General features: G+C 50.3%; 1 protein-coding gene across 1 annotated transcript in view; it reads left to right on the top strand.

Moving 5' to 3' along the window:
* Positions 1–18,220, top strand: part of ARHGAP40 (Rho GTPase activating protein 40) — a 51,047-nt gene extending 32,827 nt beyond the window's left edge. The window contains exons 6-15 of the mRNA XM_011929055.1: positions 2,351–2,516; positions 5,434–5,525; positions 6,130–6,207; positions 6,596–6,755; positions 9,320–9,402; positions 11,268–11,474; positions 13,640–13,780; positions 14,578–14,747; positions 16,247–16,302; positions 17,351–18,220. Of these exons, the coding sequence (XP_011784445.1) occupies positions 2,351–2,516; positions 5,434–5,525; positions 6,130–6,207; positions 6,596–6,755; positions 9,320–9,402; positions 11,268–11,474; positions 13,640–13,780; positions 14,578–14,747; positions 16,247–16,302; positions 17,351–17,442 (1,245 nt within the window). The 3' untranslated portion in view covers positions 17,443–18,220. The remainder of the gene's footprint in view (positions 1–2,350; positions 2,517–5,433; positions 5,526–6,129; positions 6,208–6,595; positions 6,756–9,319; positions 9,403–11,267; positions 11,475–13,639; positions 13,781–14,577; positions 14,748–16,246; positions 16,303–17,350) is intronic.
* Positions 18,221–19,399: the final 1,179 nt, after the last annotated feature.

The following is a 19,399-nucleotide window of genomic DNA, read 5'->3' as shown; positions in this document are numbered from 1 at the left end:
TTTTTTGAGGCAGAGTCTCGCTCTATTGCCCAGGCTGGAGTGCAGTGGTACAATCTCGGCTCACTGCAAGCTCTGCCTCCTGGGTTCATGCCATTCTCCTGCCTCAGCCCCCAAGTAGCTGGGACTACAGGCACCCACCACCATGCCTGGCTAATTTTTTTTATATTTAGTAGAGATGGAGTTTCACCATGTTAGCCAGGATGGTCCAGATCTCCTGACCTTGTGATCCACCCACCTCACCCTCCCAAAGTGCTGGGATTACAGGCGTGAGCCACTGTGCCTGGCCTAAAATTTTTTAATAATGAGTCTCTATTTCTAAAACATCAGAGATAATTAATATTCAACATTATCTTGTCTTTTTCTTTGACAGTGTTTCTCCATTAAATTATGAATGATGATAATAATTAATCATGCTAAAGGGCCAGGCATGGTGGCACACACCTGTAATGCCAGCACTTTGGAAGGCCGAGGTGGGAGGATCACTTGAGGCCAGAAATTCGAGACCAGGCTGGGCAACATAGCAAGACCCCATCTCTACAAAAATTTTTAAAAAATAATTTGTTGTGGGCCAGGCATGGTGGCTCATGCCTGTAATCCCAGCACTTGGGGAGGCCGAGGCAGGTGGATCACTTGAGGTCAGGAGTTTGAGACCAGCTGGGCCAACATGGTGAAACCCCATACCTACTAAAAATACAAAAGTTAGCTGGGTGTGGGGGTGCACAACTATAATCCCAGCTACTTGGGAGGCTGAGGCAGGAGAATTGCTTGAACCTGGGAGACAGAGATTGTAGTGAGCAGAGATCATGCCACTGCACTCCAGCCTGTGTGGCAGATTGAGACTCCGTCTCAAAAAAAAAAAAAAAATAGTTGAGTGTGGTGGTGTGTGCCTGTAATCTTAGCTACTCAGGAGACTAGGGCAGGAGGATCACTTGAGCCAAGGAGTTCAAGGTTATAGTGAGCTGTGATTGCACCCCTGCACTATGGCCTGGGTGACAGAGCAAGACTCTCCTGTGAATAATAATAATAATGCTAAAGGCATCACATATTGATCTTTTACCGCACACTAAGCATTATGCTAAGTACTTCACATATTTGATTTAATTTCATTCTATTAAGCTGGTGATAATTGTGTTAATAAACTAAAAAGTAATGATAAGTACTGAGTACTCACTATGTGTCAGGCACCATGTTTCATACACTTGATTGAATTTAATCTTACCAACAGTCTTGTGAAGTAGATACTGTTATCACTTCCATTTTGCAGATGAACACACAGGTTAAATTATTTGCTTGCACTCACAGGTAAAGTAAGGATTTGAACCCCGGGGGTGTGACTCCATAGCTCATGCCTCAAGCACTAGGCTGTATTATAAGCATCAATTACCATTTCTTTCCCTTTGAGCACTCACTCGAAAGGGGCACTGGGAAGTGGTCTGGCCACGCCCTCCAGGCAGTGCTGAGCAAGCCTGGCCCTCCTGCTTGCCTTCTCTGACCTTGGGCGGCAGGAAAGCCTGGAGCTGCCTGCAGATTCCCAGTGTGGCCTCTAGAAGGCAGGGTTGAGCATTCTTCATTTCTGCGGGAGGCATGGCCAAGGCTGGGGACAGACCCTGTGAGGGAGAGGAACAAAGGACAAGAGTAGAAGCAAGAATAAGAAGCCCATGGGGTGATCCCTCTTCTCCAGGTCCTCTTGTGGGAGGGCAGGCAGTGAAAACAGTTTCCATTTCTTGAGGCTTCGCTATGTGCTTGGGACAGAGCCAAGCACTTTATATCCATTAGGTCATTTGCTCCCACTAAAATTTTATGAGGCCGTTCTGGTGGTTCATGCTTGTAATTCCAGCACTTTGGGAGGCTGAGTTGGGAGAATTGCTCGAGCCCAGGTGTTTGAGACCAGCCCGGGCAACACAGAGAAACTCTGCCTCTACAAAAAATACAAAGATTAGCCGGGTGTCGGGGTGCATACCTGTAGTCCTAACTACTCAGGAGGCTGAGGCAGGAGGATCAATTGAGCCCAGGAGGTCGGGGCTGCAGTGAGCAATGTTCATGCCACTGTACGCCAGCTTGGGCAACAGAGCAAGACAGTGTCTCCAAAGAAAAAAACAAACAAACATGTAAAAACCTTCTGATGGAGGCTCTATTTTATGATTATGGATGGGGAATCAGAGGCTCAGAATGTCACTCCATTTGCAAGAGGTGGAGCTTGGACTTGACTTGAGGATGGACTCCTGAACACCAGCTCTTATCCACGCTGCTCTTCCTTCTGCCTAAATGCCCAGGGGAGAAGGGGGAACCCCCAAATACCCATCAGACACATAGCCTGACAAATTGTCTTTACTTCCCTCTCTATTAATAGAAGTTTACCATCCCCAAAGGCAGACTTGGCGTGACAAGGATAGGAGACTTGTCCCTGCAGGATATGAGGAAGGTACCTTCTCTGGCGCTCATAGAGCTGACCGCGCTCTGTGACGTCCTTGGCTTGGACCTGAAGAGGAGCAAAGCGGGGAAGTGGAAAGCGGCAGGTGAGCAGCCCCGGCCCAGGGAAAGCCCTGTGGCCACAGTCCTGGCTTTCTCACAGGGAGCTGTACACGAACTCTCCCACCAAGAGAGAGATGCTCAGCTTTTTTTTTTTTTTTTTTTTTTTTTGAGACGGAGTCTCGCTCTGTCACCAGGCTGGAGTGCAGTAGTGCGATCTCGGCTCACTGCAACCTCCGCTTCCTGGGTTCAAGCGATTCTCCTGCCTCAGCCACCCAAGTAGCTGAGACTACAGGTGCACACTACCATGTCCAGCTAATTTCTGTATTTTTAGTAGAGACGGGGTTTCACCATGTTGGCCAGGATAGTCTTGATCTCTTGACCTCGTGATCTGCCTGCCTCGGCCTCCCAAAGTGCTGGGATTACAGGCGTGAGCCACTGCGCTGGGCCAATATGCTCAGCTTCTATATTCCTTCTGTTTACATTTTTTTCTGCATATGAAAACAATTCCTGCTCATTGTGGGAAATTTGTGAAATAGAGTAAAATACAAAAAGGAAAAAATATAATTCAGAAAAGCACCTTTCATGCATTATCTTCCTTTGTGTGTATGTATATGTATCCTTTTTTCACCTCATATTATATAATTATGGTCTGGGAGCAGTGGCTCACTCCTGTAATGCCAACACTTTGGGAGGCCGAGGTGGCAGGGTCACTTGAGCCCAGGAGTTTGAGACCAGCATGGGTGACATAGTGAGACCCTGTCTCTACAAAAAACAAAAAAGTAGCCAGGCGTGGTGGTGCACTCCTGTAGTCCCAGCTACCCAGGAGGCTGAGGTGGGAGGATCACTTGAGCCTGGGAAGTGAAGGCTGCAGTGAGCCTTGATCATGCCACTATACTCCAGCCTTGGTGACAGAGAGAGTCTCTGTCTCAATTCTATATATATATAGAACTATGAGACCCTGTTTCATAATTACATTATATATAATAGAATATATTATAGTTATCGATCTATATTATAGAATATTATATATATAGAATTATGGACATTTTCCAGTTATTGTATCATTTAGTGGTTGTCATGATAATGCTACATAACAAACAACCGCCAAACTCATGACTTAAGAACTCTTTACTCTTGCTCACGTGCTTGTGGGTAAACTGGGCATAGCTTGGCTGATCTAGGCTGGGCTTGGCTCCAAGTTGTTGGCTGAGTGTAGGTCTGCTCTCAGGTCTTTCGTCCTCCTGGGACCAGCTGGCCGTCTGGAGGATGTTTTCATGGTGACAGCAGAAGCTCAGAGGGCAAACTCTACCACATTTTAAGCCTCTGCTTGCGTCATGTAGGTTCCCATGCCATTGGTCCAAACTAGTCACATGGCCTAGCAAGGGGTGAGGAGGTACGCTGTGCTTCCCTAATGGGAAGATTTGCAAGTTCACATGGCAGAGGGTGTGGATACAAAGAGGGGTAATGAATTTAGAACAATAGTGGCATCTACCACAACTATTAAATATTCCTTGAAAACATGATTTTTATTTATTTATTTATTTTTGAGACAGAGTCTCTCTCTCTTGCCCAGGCTGGAGTGCAGTGGCATGATCACAGCTCACTGCAGCCTCAAACTCCCCAGGCTCAGGTGACCCTCCCACTTCAGCCTCCTGAGTAGCTGGCACTGCAGGTGTGTGCCACCACACCCTGCTAATTTTTGTATTTTTTTGTAGAAAGGCAGTATTTCCATGTTGTCCAGGCCTGGCTCAAACTCCTGGGCTCAAACGACCTTCCCACCTTAGCCTCCCAAAGTGCTGGGGTTACAGGCATGAGCCACCTTGCCTCAGTGAAAACACGATTTTTAATCACTGCACTATTTTCCTCCTTGTGGATGTATTCTAATATATTTAACCATTTCCCTATTAGCCGACATTTTTGATGCCCATATCTTTCCTACTATAAGACACAATCACTACTGCTATATATATGCTTTTGAATGTATCTTAGATTACTTTACATTACATTTATGAGTTAAGTTCTTGAGATAATATTGTCCTTCAGCAGTGTGCAAAAGTGTTCATCTTGCTGCGTCATTGTCAGCATTATGCATTGTGATTTTTTGGTTTGTTTTGGTTTGGTTTTTTGGTTTGTTTCTTTAAAGACAAGAGGATGGTGAATAAAAAAGACCAGGGAGAGGAATCTAGCAGAGGTGGGGTAGGCCAGAGAAGGGAGAAAGAAGGAAGGTGTGGGAAAATGTGGAAGGAGGAGTTTGCCTGAGAAGACTTCAAGCCGGGGTGGTTAAGATGGACCTGAGGAACACATTCTCTAGAACCTGGCCCATCCTGCAGAGCCAGAGCTCTACCCAGGACTGCTGTTACATTTTTATGCCTGGTGCTCCCTGAAGCAGCAGCATACTTCCCTTTCAATACTTTTTTTTTTTTCTGTGAGACAGTTTCGCTCTTATTGCCCAGGCTGGAGTGCTGTGGTATGATCTTGGCTCACTGCAACCTCTGCCTCCCGGGTTCAAGCAATTCTCCTGCCTCAGCTTCCCAAGTAGCTGGGATTACAGACACCCACCACCACGCTCGGCTAATGTTTTTTTGTGTTTTTAGTAGAGACGGGGTTTCGCCATGGCCAGGCTAGTCTCGAACTCCTGACCTAAGGTGATCCGCTCGCCTTGGCCTCCCAAAGTGCTGGGATTACAGGCTTGAGCCACCGCACCTGGCCCTTTCAGTACTTCTTTATCCAGCTGAGATTTTCCGCTCTGAGACGTATCTCCTCAGCAGTGATGTCTTCATTACTGCTGAGGCCAAATATTCTGCTCAAGAGGAGAGGTTTGGGTCCAGCCATTCTCCAGAGAGCTCAGTCCTTCCACAGGAAAAGGGGTCTGATTCTAGTTGCCCAGGAGATCTTGCAGGTCCAAGCCCAGTGGTCGTTCCAGGAAGTGAAATGCGCCTTCTGCTCTTTGATTTCCTGCAGAAACTCGCCTCTTCGGTGTGCCCCTTGACAGCCTGCTAGAAGCTGACCACAAAGTCCTCCCCAGCACACAGGTCCCACTGGTCCTTCAAGCCGTAAGTCGTCCCCAGCTTGGGTTTATTTAATCCTTCAGAAGCGGGCTCTGGGGACCATTGTCAGGAGACATCTAGCAAAGGGGAGAAAGGATGGGCTTTGGAATCAGGCAGATCTGGGTTCAAATTCTGACTCTGGCACTTGCTAGCTCAGAGACCCGGGGTGGATTTTGGTTGTTATTGTTTTTATTTTATAAATTTTTGTCTTAACTTTTTTGTAGAGACAGGGTCTCACTATGTTGCCCAAGCTGGTCTCGAATTCCTGGCCTCAAGTGATCCTTGGGGTGGATTTTTTTTTCTTTTTAACTTCTGAATCTTAAAGTCAAGGGTGGATTTTTGACCTTTCATTAGCCTCCCTTTCAACATCTGTAAATTGGGATGATGATAACAGTATCCTCCTGTTATCAATGATTAAATGAGAAAAATCTGTATGAAGCTCTCACAATGCCTGGCTCATGGAGGTGGTCACAAAAGCCATTATTATTTTGAAGGAAACGCTTCTCCCGGTACCCCCCTCTTTCTGATTTTCATGGGAGACAGACACACCATTTTGAATCCTGCTTTTCAGCGTTTCCTAGTTTAAATGCTGGTTTCTGTCTCTTGACAGCTGCTGTCCTGTTTGGAAAAGAGAGGACTGGACACGGAAGGCATTCTCAGGGTGCCCGGATCCCAGGCCAGGGTCAAGGTAATGGTTTGGCTTCCCCTGCTTCACTGAGGCTGCATCTCCCCCATCCTCATATGTGTGTTAAGCCGGAAGAGAATCCAGTCCCTGGCTCACCGGTGATCTGTCTTTGGTCTCCGTGTGGGTCGAGGGTTTGAGAGGCTGAAGGTGGCATGATGAGCATGGTGGCGGAGAGCGTGGCCCTGGAGTCAGACCACCAACGTTTAATGAGCAGAGCCCTGTGCTCAGTGACACGCACTTTAGGCCATTTCGTCCTCACTTCAACCCCACGAGGGAGGTGCTCTTGTTGTCCCCACTTTGCAGATGAGGAAACCGAGCCCCAGAGAAGTGGTAGAGCAGCTTCTACCGGAGCCCTGGGCCAACTGTGTTTTCGTGCCCCTCCTTCCTGTAGGGGCTGGAACAGAAGCTGGAGAGAGACTTCTATGCTGGCCTTTTTAGCTGGGACGAGGTTCATCACAATGACGCCTCCGATTTGCTCAAAAGGTTCATCCGGAAGCTGCCAACGCCTTTGCTCACGGCTGAGTACCTCCCGGCCTTCGCTGTGGTGCCCAGTGAGTGTGCCCAAGCCCTTAGCCTGTGCAAGGCTGGAGAGTTGGATGTCATTGGCCTTGGTTGGAGAGGGGAAGCCATGCAAAGGCAGGACTGCCCGTTCCTGGAAATGTCTGTTCCAGAAATGTCCAACCAATGGGGGAAGAAGCAAGTGTGAGCATGTGAGCCCAATATGTGTGCATACGCATGTGCACGTGTGTCCTGTGTGTGTTGTATGGCATGTGTGCATGTGCAGGTGTGTGAGGAGAGGAGGCTAAGGTTTTGCACACTACAGTCCCTGTTAGTTCTCACGTGGCCGAGTGGACTGGTTTCCTTCACATCTTGACATCCATGGGGTTGAGCTTATCAGCATCGTCTACCCGTGTATCTGTTGTCACATGTGTGTGCACGTCCATCTGTGTGCGCGTCTACAGATCGCGTCCATCTGTGTGTGCGTCTGCAGATTGCGTCCATCTGTGTGCGCGTCTGCAGATCGCATCCATCTGTGTGTGCATCTGCAGATCATGTCCATCTGTGTGTGCGCGTCTGCAGATTGCGTCCATCTGCGTGCGCATCTGTAGATCGTGTCCATCTGTGTGTGCGTCTGCAGATCGCGTCCATCTGTGTCCATCTGTGTGCGCATCTGCAGATCGCATCCATCTGTGTGTGCGCGTCTGCAGATTGCGTCCATCTGTGTGGGCGTCTGCAGATTGCGTCCATCTGTGTCCATCTGTGTGTGTGCGTCTGCAGATCACGTCCATCTGTGTCCATCTGTGTGTGCGTCTGCAGATCAGCATGTATTGCACAGACCTTGCTCTATGTATAGTCTGCATATATATGTTCCTGTCTGGACTTCTTCACAATCCACAGTGTACAAACATTCTAATTTTTCTCAGAAAAGTAGAGCAGCTCTCCTGAGATCTCATTCGTGACCATGAGGTTCTCCCTGTCTCTCTGAATTCTCCAAAAAGCTTCAAGGCTCAGGCAGTCTGATTTCCACCCCCAAGCTAGGGGAGGGGACAGGGATCCTGAGAAGTCTTCTCTGACCTTTGATTCTCACAACCTCAGTGTTTTCTTTTTTCTTCTTCTTTTCTTTCTTTCTTTTTTTTTTAAGAGACGGAGTCTTGCTCTGTCACCCAGGCTGGAGTGCAGTGGCATGATCCTAGCTCACTGCAACCTTGAATTCTTGCGTTCAAGTAATTCTCCTGCCTCAGCCTCCCAAGTAGCTAAGAATACAGGCACATGAGACCATGCCTGGCATACTTGTTTAAAACGTTTTTGTAGTGATGGGGGTCTCGCTATGTTGCCCAGGCTAGTGTCAAACTCGTGGCCTCAAGTGATCCTCCCACTTCAGCCTCCCAAAGTGATGAGATTACAGGCATGAATCATCAGGCCTGGCCTCGACCTCATTGCAAAACATAAATCAGATCCCTTCCCTATGCTGTTACCCATCCTCCACAGCACCCTTGTAATAAGATTCCAATCCTTACTGGGCCCACCTACTTCGGCTCAGGTCCTGCCTATTTTTGGCCCCCTTTCTTCCTGGCCTCCTCCTTCCTAACTGTCTGGTCAGGCCCTCCCACTTTGCTGTTCCCTCTCCTCTTTCCTTCCCTGGAGCATCTGCACTTGCTGCTGTCTCTGAATGGAACCTCCCTCGGCCCTCATTTGGCTGCTTCCTGCCTTTCAAGTTTCAGCTGGCTGTCAGAGCCTGTGAGGGACCTTCCGTGACCCCACACTCCGTGCTGCCTGCTAGCCTCTATAATGATGCAGTGATGCCCATCATACTCTGATTTATTCTTTGCTTGTGTATTGTGTCTCCCCTCTGAAATGTAAGCTCCACAAGCCTGCTTTATTTTCCTCCTTCACTATTGTGTCCCAGGTGCCTAGACTGAGCATAGCACCTGACAGGTACTTGATATGTATTTGTTGATAGGTGAGAGAAGGAAGGGAGGGAGGGAGGGAGGAAGGAAGGAAGGAAGGTCATACGGGGTTGTAGGCCTGGCGCCCTGGGTGCTCAGCCTCTGTGTCTCCTATGCAGCTCTTCTCCAGGTTCCAGGCAGCTCTGAGCTGCTGGGTCTTGTCTGGCTCTGATGAACTCCTTCTTTGAATCTGTAACTACTACCTCCTCCTACCTGCCTCCTCTCCCCGGAGATCCTGACACCAGGTGTGAGACGGCTTTTCCTTTTTCAACCCTCACAATACAGAGGGTTTCATGAAACCTTCTGTCTGGGCCCATTGAGCTCTCTTGTCGCCCTTACTAAGGGTAATTTGCTGGTTCATTGCATTTCTGACCCTGGGCTGTAGCCTGGACTGCATATCTGGGTGTGTGCGGCATGTGCGTGCATGCACACGCATGTGTGTGTTTATTTTGCTACACAAAGTATAGCGAGTGAACCTCTCTACCAGCACTGGTCAGGGCTCTGTCTGAGCCAACATTAGACAAGGAAATAATCCCGCACCTTATGGAAAAAGGGATTCCTGGCTGTCCTCTGGCTTTTCAGCTCTGGAAGGTCCCCAAGAAGAGACCAGAGTGAGGGAGGGAGTCCCTGAGCCTCCCATGGAGACTGAGGTCCCTCCCTTCCCGCAGACATCCCCGACCTGAAGCAGCGCCTGCAGGTTCTTCACCTGCTCATCCTCATCCTCCCAGAACCCAACAGAAATGCCTTAAAGGTAAGAGTTACCATGCACCACCACCACTTTGCCATGTCAGCCCACACCCACAGCTATGGCTCCAAATGTGCTCATTTATTCATTCATTCAGCAACTTCTGCCAGCTGCTAGGGTTCAGTGACGACCCACACAGACTTCTCTTGAGACTTTTTCCTAAAGAAAGTGGATGAGCCCTGAAAAGGGATAGTCCCAGAGTGGGCACTACAGAGCGTCAGTTCCACGTGGTGCTAACAGGTGTTAGCACCTTGTGGCCAAGCCTGGATAAGTAAACACAGAGTTCATGAAACAAGGTTAAGAATATTTTTCTCCCCAGGACTTCTCAAAGCCTTTGGTATATTGAGGATTTGAGAGAATCTCCAAGTGGGATTAGAGTATGCAGCACTCTAAAATCGCAGTTGATCAGGGACCTCTTTTGTTGTGGAAAGCATTGCACGGCACTGGTGTTCCGTGCTGAACCAGTTTGGGAAAAATCCCTTAGCAAATTCTCCTTGTCATATAGGAGTGGATGCTCAGCCTTCGCCCAGCTCCCTATACCCTCTTGGCTGTCCTTCGGTCAGACTCCAGATGTGCCTCCAGGGTCAGCCTGTGAAGGGGCCCCAGATCTTCCTGCTTGAGTTTATGCTTCCTTTTCAGTAAAATGAGGATGATAATAGCATTAATAGCATCTTATTTTGGAAATCATAAAAGCTAACTCATAAGGAATCATAGGGTAGAAGATGATGCTTTGCAGGGTATTCAGTATGTGTCCTCTGTTCCTATCCCCTCTCCCTCCCTCCCTTCCTCCCTTCCTCCCTCCCTCCTTCCCTCCTTCACTACCACCTCCTTTCCATTTATTCTTCCTTCCTCCACCCATTTATCCTCATTCACCCATCTATTCTTCTTCTTTTCTTTATCCATCCACCCATTTATCCATTCATCCATTAATCCCTCCCTCCCTTCTTCAGTCCCTCCCTTCTTCACTCTGTCCCTTTATCCTTACTGGCTGTGTGACTCTTGGTGCATTCTCCAAGCTTGTTTCATTCTCTATAAAATGCATGCAATAATAAGAGCTACCTTGGCCAGGCGCAGTGGCTCATGTGTGTAATCCCAGCACTTTGGGAGGCCAAGGTGGGAGGATCATTTGAGGTCAGGAGTTTGAGACCAGCCTGGCCAGCATGGTGAAACCCCGTCTCTACTAAAAATATAAAAATTAGCTGGATGTGGTGGTGCACACTTGTAATCCCAGTGACTTGGGAGGCTGAGGTGGGTGGGTCACTTGAACCTGGGAGGCAGAAGTTGCAGGGAGCTGAGCCAAGATCACACCACTGCATTCCAGCCTGGGTGACACAGTGACATTCTGACTCAAAAACAAAAACAAAAACAAAAAAAACTGCCTTATAAAGTTACTATGAGGATTAAATAAGATGTACCAACTAAAGGCCCGGGAACACAAAGAATACATCATAAATGGTAGGTCTTATCACCTTTCCCTGCTCTTCCCAGCGTCTCTGCTTCTCTGTTCTTTCCTTTGCATTTTGGGTAGATCCAGACTCCAGAAAGAAGGAGCTGTCCTGGGCCTCACCAGGAAATGACCTATGTTCCAGACCTGTGGCCCTTTTCTACCTGGAAGCCGAAATCCGACCCAGTTGTCTCATTAGTCTCTGAGGGAGCAGGGAAGGGACAGTGTTTTGGACACTGCAGAGCAGGAAGTGGAGACACAGAGAGGTCGCAGAGTGGGCTGGTGGCACAGCTGGAACAGGAGCCCCTCTTGCTGCCCTCCCAGCTCCTGGCTCCTTCCTAGCGCCCCCTTGTCATGCATCAGGATGCCCTGGGGATGGCGCCAGGGATGGGCTGAGATTTGAGGGAGATTCTGCCCCCTTCCCCAGGCACTGCTGGAATTCCTCAGGAAGGTGGTGGCCCGGGAACAGCACAACAAGATGACTCTGTGGAATGTTTCCACCGTGATGGCCCCTAACCTCTTTCTGCACCAAGGGCGGCCCCCCAAGCTCCCCAAAGGCAAGGAGAAGCAGCTGGCAGAGGGGGCAGCCGAGGTGGTGCAGATAATGGTGCACTACCAGGATCTGTTGTGGACGGTGAGTGCTGCTGGGTGCTGGGTATCCCTCCTCTGGGTGCCGCTGCCCTGCCGTCCCTGCTCTCCAGGAGCCTGGGCATTGTCCTTTCAGTTTCCTAGTGTGTCCCTTCCAGGCCCTTTGTTGGCCTCTGCACAGGACTGTGTTTTCTTCTTCCCCCTGCCTTAGTGACCAAGAAGTGTCTTCCCTTTCTGCCTCCGCTGCCACGCCTCTCTGTCAGTCTGCTGCCATCTGGTCTACCCCAGATTGCAGGCGTTCCCCCAACTCCCACAAATAATTCCTTCACATCAAAGCTTTTATACTGCTGAGAAAGCCCCATCCCTGAGGCCCGGGATCACCGGGCCTGCCTAAAACAGAGCCCGGAACCAGATAACAGGGATACCCCTGCCCCCTTGCCCCCACTATGAGCTTTGCCCTGAGTAACAAGTGACAGCAAGGCGAGGAGCCAGAGGAGGAGAGAGGCCCCTCTGCAGTGTCAGCATGCATGGTGCCCGCAGCACTGAGACCCCTCCAGCTCCTGAGACTCTGTGAACACAAGGTAGCACCATCTACCACTGCTGACCCGGCTGCTTTCTCACCCAGAGACGTGTATCCTCTTCCCTCCATCTGTTCATTCATACTTCCATTTAGTCTCCTATCCACCCACCTACCCACTCACCTACCCATCCATCCATCCACCCACTCACTCACCCACCCATCCATTTATGCATCTGCTCATCACCCACCCACTTATCCACCCACCTATCCCCCCACCCGTCTACCCACCACCCATCCATCCATTAATTCCTCCAACTTCCCCATCCACCCATCCACCAATCTATCATCCACTCACCCATTCACCAATCGTACATCTATCCACTCATCTACCAACCATCCATCCACTCATTCACCCATCCATCCATCCACCCATCTACCCAACCATGCATCTCTCCAACTAAACCATGCATCTATCCAACTATCTACCCATCCATCCACCTACTCATCTACCAACCATGCATCTATCCAACTGTCCACTCATCCATCCAACCACAGTCCTTCCTCCTATCCCTCCCTCCTTCTGTGAAGTCATTAGATTAAATTTCCTATTCCAGAAACCAGCAAGTGAAGCCCTCTTTGACTGTTCTCAGTTTCTCTCCGACCCTGCTGGGCACTCTTCTGTGTTCTAAACACAGCAAGTGCCAGCTGGCACTCCAAACTCATCTAGTACTTCACACTTCTGAATTTTTGCTTATGCAGTTTACTCTGCCTGGAATTCTCTTTCCCCCACCTTTTTTTTTTTTTTTTTTTAATGGCAGAAGCCTGCTGTCCTCCACTCATTCTTCAAGAACTCTTAATTCAAGAGTCAACTCCTCTGTTAAAAGTCCCCTACTCCTCCCTCATACACCCCTTACACCCCCATAGTTCCTTTCTTCTCTGCACTCAGCCCTTTGAGATAATGTTGCTACTAAAAGACATTGGATTGTAATACTTCTTTTTATTGGAGGGAGCTTTAAAAATTCAAGAAATTCCTGAATGTTTTCTTGTTAGAAAAGCTTCAGACAACATAGATGTAGAAAAAGTGAAAGGGGAGAACCCCCATCACCCTTGCCCTCCCCCGTGTGTGTCACCTTTAGTCAGCACACACATAGCAAAGAGGGGAGTTCAGAATCGACCCCAGTTCCATCAGACCCTGGGAGACAGAAACGTGTTCTTATCAGGGTCCATGGAGTCTGGGTTCTCTGACTTTGCTGGGTTCGGATCCCACAGAGAGGCATGGGTTGATCTGGAGGCCTCTATAGGAATCCCCCAGTGTGGGCTGTCTGGAGGTTCTCAGAGCAGAGCCTGCCCCCGGTGTGTTTTGGGGACACCCCCTCCTGAGTATGCCAGCAAGCAGCTATCCCTCAGCAGGTGCAGGACCCTCCAGCCTCTGTCGAGGGGAACCACTGTCCACTAAGCCTCAGGGTGGGCTCCACTCTCAGGGCCCCCTCCTCCAAGGCCCACTTCAGGGGCTGAATGCCCCCTCCTCATTCCACCAAACCAGTGCTTCCGTCCCAAGTCCAACACATGCGTATTTCCAAGCCCTGTGGGACGCTGGGCCAGGGAAGAGGCCACGATGACCCTGGAGGGGGTTCTGCCTCTCGGCCCCAGCAGTCCTATCACCCTGCCGAGACTCGATCCTTTCTGGCCAGGTCGCCTCTTTCCTGGTCGCCCAGGTGCGAAAACTGAACGACAGCAGCAGCAGGCGTCCTCAGCTCTGCGACGCGGGCCTCAAGACTTGGCTGCGGAGGATGCACGCAGATAGGGACAAGACGGGGGACAGCCTCGAGGCGGTGAGTGCCTCCGACCCCAGACAGGTGGAGAAGGGCCCTAGGCGACAGGAGGGCACCTGGAGCTTGGTGCTTACCTTCCTCCAGGTCCCCGCTACCGGGCTACCAGCAACGGCCCAGTGAGGCCACCAGGGGGTGCTGCGGCGCCGTCACGGGGAGCGAGGAGGCGTGGCTGCGAAACGAAGGCTTACAAGGGTGTTGGGGAGGGGAAATGGAGTGACTCGGAGACTTCCCCTAGAAGCCGTCTTCTCCGCCCCATTTTTAGGCAGCCCCAGGCCGAGGGTTGGGAAAATGGGGATCGCTCTGCGGGGTGTGAGGTGACTGGGGCTGGGAGGGGGATAGTGGAAGGGAAGAGCCTTCCAAAAATACTGGGTATTCCTGGGAGGGGTCCTGAACACGGTTCCTTATTAAAGTCCCGATCAGAGAAATTGATGAGCGTCGAGGCTGCATCGTGCACAATGTGTGGGTGATGGGTCTTTATACAAACCTACATGTCTGTGTTTGTGGGTGCGTTGCATGTACCCCTGCTGTGTGTACAAGTGCGAAACACAGGCACAGAAACACAAACACAGGCGTAGAAACACAGACATGTTTCTCTGTCTGTGGTGTGCGCACACATCCAGAATGTGTATGTCTGTGATCGGTGCCCAAGTGGCCGGTGTGCGTGTGTGTGTGTGGCGTCTTGTGATTTTCAGCGTGGGCATTTGGGTAAGTGCCATGTATGCATGTTTATGCATCCGTGTTTGAACTCCAGGCATACTGGCTCTTGTGTATATGGATCTTCCTCTCTCTCTCTGCAGACTCCCAAGGTGGCAAAGATCCAGGTGGTCTGGCCTATCAAGGATCCCTTGAAGGTGCCTCTCACTCCCAGCACCAAAGTGGCCCATGTCCTGAGGCAGTTCACAGAGCACCTCAGCACTGGTTCCAAGGGTCAAGAAGGCAGTGAGGACATGAACAGCCTCCTTCTACAGTAAGGGGCACCTCCTGGAGGCAGGAGCCTCTCCCCTGCAGGGAGGGGTCTGCACCCCAGAGCTGAAAGCCACCAGGGAGTTACACACACTGTTGGCCTGGCCTGGCCTTCCCTTTCTGGGGTGGTCAGATGGGTTCTCCAACCTTAGAGAGCTTCTTGGCTCCAAGTAATAATCATTATGAGTACCACTCACTCATTCATTTTAATAGGTATTTAATGAATGCCCACCACCAGGCACCATGTTTTTCTGTTTGTTTGTTTTGTTTTGAGATGGAGTCTCACTCTGTCACCTAAGCTGGAGTGCAGTGGCGCGATCTTGGCTCACTGCAACTTCCTCCTCCCAGGTTGAAGTGATTTTCCTGCCTCGGCCTCCCAAGTAGCTGGGATTACAGGCGTCTGCCACCATGCCTGGTTAATTTTTTTGTATTTTTAGTAGAAATAGGGTTTTACCATGTTAGCCAGGCTGGTGTCAAACTCCTGACCTCAAGTGATCTGCCCAGCTCAGCCTCCCAAAGTGCTGGGATTACAGGCGTGAGCCACTGCACCTGGCCCACCATGTATTAAGAGAATTATAGACTAGGCATGAAAAGAACAGACAGAGGCCGTGCTCTTCAGAGCCCACAGCCCTGAGGAAGAGCTGGACATAAAGCAAATAGTCACGAACCAAAGATCAAGTTACAAACTGTATTAGGTTTCATAAGAAATGCAGGGAATAATGTGTCTGGAAGACAAAGAAGCTGGTGTCGTCTGGGAGCGAGGTGAGGCTTCCTGGCACAGAAAACTGCACGGCAAAGGTTCTGCAGCAAGGAGCAGAGCTTGGCCAAGGATCTGGAAGAAGGTCGGGGGCTGATGAGCAGCCATCATTCCCAGGGTACAGGAAACAGCCTGAGCCCTCAAGAGTTTCCTTCTTGGCATTGGCACAAGGAATCCTCAGACTGTCATCTCCAGCAACTGTCTGGTTCAGCTCCTCCTTGAACAGATGGGAGTACTAAGACTCAGAAAAGAGAAGGGGCTTGCTTAAGGCCACATGGCAGATAAGAGGCCGTGGAATTGAACTCAGGATATGCGTAATTATCATATAATAATTGTGATTCTTACATGATAAGCATAATTATCATATGTAATCATACAATGTCCATAATCCATCTTGACACAAAATCTTCCCCTCACCGCAGGCTCCTGTCCCCATCTGTCACCACTCATTCCCCTGCCCTCGCAGTCTCCATTCTGATGCCCGGAAGGAAGGAGCCTCGCAGCGGGATGCACCTCTGGCTGAGCCTCACCACGTGCCCTCCAGCTACCTCTCCCCAGCCCCTGGTTGCTGGACTCTGTCACTGGCTCCAGCTCTCTCAGGAGGGTCCTTATACGTCTTCTCCCCAGTGGGACTGAAAATCAGTGAAGACTGCCCTTTCCAGACCTGGGGGCCATGCACAGTTGTTGGTCTTGCTGTTTCTAGAAGGAAAAGGCAGGAGTTTTTTTTTTCTTTCTCTGTTTTACAGCCACAGGCCCATGGAGTCAGCCAACATCCTCCTCTATGAAGTTGGAGGGAATATCAGTAAGTTCCACTGTGGGAAACGGGAACAGAGCCCAGGTCCCTGGGAGTTCTTCGACCTCAGAGTTTGACTGAGACCTTCTGGGGGAGGCCAGAGTCTGCCTGGAGATGAGCCTTCCCCCCAGGCCTCTATCGCCAATGAAACCAGGCAGAGTCCTGCTGTAGGGTTAAAGTGCAAGTCTTAGAAGCCTATCCTAGAGTTTGGATTTTGCCTGGAGCTGGCCTCAGGCTTGCAGAGAGAGGCAGAAGGTTTGTTTAGTGTCAAGGCTGGCAGTACCACCAGTGAAACTGACTCCTCTGGGACACCCTAGCTGGGATGGACCTCATCCCTGGCCCAGGGGCCAAGGAGTCCTTAAGGAATTCTGCAAATAAATGTCCGGCTCTGGGAGGTCCCTGGCTCTGTGGGAACCAAGGATGGGCAGCTGTTTCCCTTTGCATTCTCTAGAACAATGATCCTCAGACTTTACCGGAACCTCAGGATCCCCTGGAGGGCTAAGACGCAGATGGTGGGGCCTGAGAATGTGTGTTTCTGATGAGGTCCCAGAAGTTGCGGATGCTGCTGGTTGAGGGGCCACACTTTGAGGGCCACTGGCCAAGAAGCGGAGGCTAAGACATGGCATCAGTAGTACATGATGCACTGAGCGGGTGCCCCTCAAGAAAAGGGTTCCAAGGGAAGGAGTGAAGGAGGATAGGGAAGGGGCAGGGACCAGGAGTGTCCACATCCTGGAGCTTGGCCTGATCCACTAGGGGGCTCTAGAGCACAAATCACATCAGAGTTGTTGCATTTTGAGGCAAGGAGACTAGTCTTTGGTAGTCTGTGTCCATCAGTCTTTGACTGTGGGCTTTCTCAGGGGGAGGGGATGTCACTTTTCTGGCAAGGCATCTTCCCTCAGCGGAGCTCAGTCCTCCAGCAGAAGTGGTAACTGTGAGCTGTAGCAGTCAAGATGCATACAGCCAGGGGACAGTGCTCAGCCTGGTGAAGGACTCTGCGTAGGGGAACAGCATCTCCCATAGCCTCCCACTCAACCTCCTTCACCCCTTCTTCCCACAGATGAGCATCGCCTGGACCCAGATGCCTACCTCTTAGATCTGTACCGTGCCAACCCACATGGCGAGTGGGTCCTTAAACAGAGCCCCACCTAAACTCTGCAACTCTCAGGAGCAGCCTGGATGCCTCCTCCTCTCCCCTGCTGGCTCTGTGTCCATGTACCCAGCATGAGAACAAAGCTATTTCAAGGGAAGGTCTGAGTTTTCTTCCAAGGCATCCTTCTCTGAAATGCCTCTCAGACCCCTCAGAAATAGACTCAGGGCTAGTGCTCTCTCCACTCAGAGGGGATGGGGGCCAGGGCCTCAGGGAGGGGAAGCCAACACAGCCCTGGGAGAACTGGACAGAGGAAGAACTTCCCTTCACCGTTCTCATGTTTTAACCATGCACACAAAGCCCTCGCTCCCCTACACCCCCTAGCCCTCCGGAGAGTTGCTTCCTACATCAAGCTTGCTGTTATGACACCATCACTTGGGGCACTTGGATCTCCATGGGCTTCTGTCCATGGCTTCTAGACTGGAGGAAATTTTAAAATGCAGCACCTCTATCAAGAGATAGTTGGATTTCTTTTCCCCCCAGGTAAGATTGTTTTGAAAGTGGCCCTACAATGTGTAGTGACAGCAGCACCAGAAACAAAACCAGGAGAGCTCTGTGACCTTGAACAAGCCTCTTGCCCTCTCAGAGTCCTTCAAGGATGAGGGCTGGGGCCTCAGGGAGAAGAAGCCAACATCGCAGCCATGATCAGCCCCAGGAGAACTGGGCAGACGAAGATTTCGCTTCACAGCTCTCATGCTTTACATGTTGATTTGTATAATCTTGTCATTTTGTAATACGATATTTAAATTGTTTACACATTAAAGGCACAAGTTCAATGTCACGCTTATTTTGCCTAAGTGTTTTTCTCTCCAGTCCCACGCTTGGTGGGTGTTGTCCTTCCAGCGAGTTGACATGGGAGCTTGGTGACGAGAGCATCTTGCTGAGCTGCTCAAAGGGCTCTGGCCCATGTGGTCCAGCCACACCTTGAACCCACAACCACCGGGGGGACAGGAAGAGAACTCAGAATGGGGAGGCATGGAGTAATGACACCCGTTGCTGAAGGGTGGGGGCATTGCAGGGACAGCCTCTCTGGGAATCCTCTCATCTCTTACAGTCCCAGGTCTCGCCCTTCCTCCTTTCCTCAGCCCTGGGTCTGTATCCTCAGGCCAGGTGAGGCTTCGCTTATTTGTTCACTTAACAATGAGTTTACTGAGCATCTAACATGTGCCAAGAGGTTCACAAATTTAATCTTCACAATAATCCAGTGTCTTCGGTTTGGGTTCCCCCAGAAGCAAAATGTGAGGCAAAGATTCAAGTGCAAATACTGGTCCTAAGAAATGCAAGAGAATGGGGATATGAGAGAAAGAGGGGGAGGCAGTCTATAAAAGGGTGCCCAATCACAAGCAAGCTGCCACTGGGGGCGTCTTGAGCTTAATTCCACTGGAGAACTCTGAGAAACACCAATGTGGAAGATGTCCCTTAGAGTTACCCTACTCGAGGGACAAGGGAGCCAGTGTGTTTATTCAACTCCTGTGAGTCATTGGTTGAAGGCTGCTCCGGAGGAGTGCAGGTATTTGTTTCCTGGTACTTCCACCTGCCAGAGCACAGGCACAGTGTTCTGTGAGAAACTTGGATGCCTGATTCTAGCAGCCACTGTGGGCCTTTAAAAGTATAAATTCAATCTTACTGAAAGCCCTCCTACTGAAAACCTTCCAGAGGGATCCCATTAAACAAATATCCCAACTCTTTACCCTGGCCTATGAAGCTCTGTGTCTCTGACGCCACTTTACTTACACTCCCCCAACCCCCCGCCTTACTTTGCAGAGCCAGCCATGTGAGCCTCCTTCCGACTCCTCAGACATCCCATGTTCATTTCTGCTTTGAGCTTTTGCACCTGCTGTTCTCTCTGTCCATGACACTCTTCCCCCAGCTACTTCCATGGCCAGTTCCTTTCACCTTCGGATCTCAGCTCAGATGTCCCTTCCTTTGAGAGGCCGTCTCTGACCACCCTATCTGAGG

This window comes from Colobus angolensis, unplaced genomic scaffold, assembly GCF_000951035.1.
Source record: "Colobus angolensis palliatus isolate OR3802 unplaced genomic scaffold, Cang.pa_1.0 Scaffold8, whole genome shotgun sequence".
Lineage (NCBI taxonomy): Eukaryota > Metazoa > Chordata > Mammalia > Primates > Cercopithecidae > Colobus > Colobus angolensis.
The sequence above is the reverse complement of the archived record's forward strand: the minus strand, read 5'-3'. Positions and strand labels throughout refer to the sequence as shown.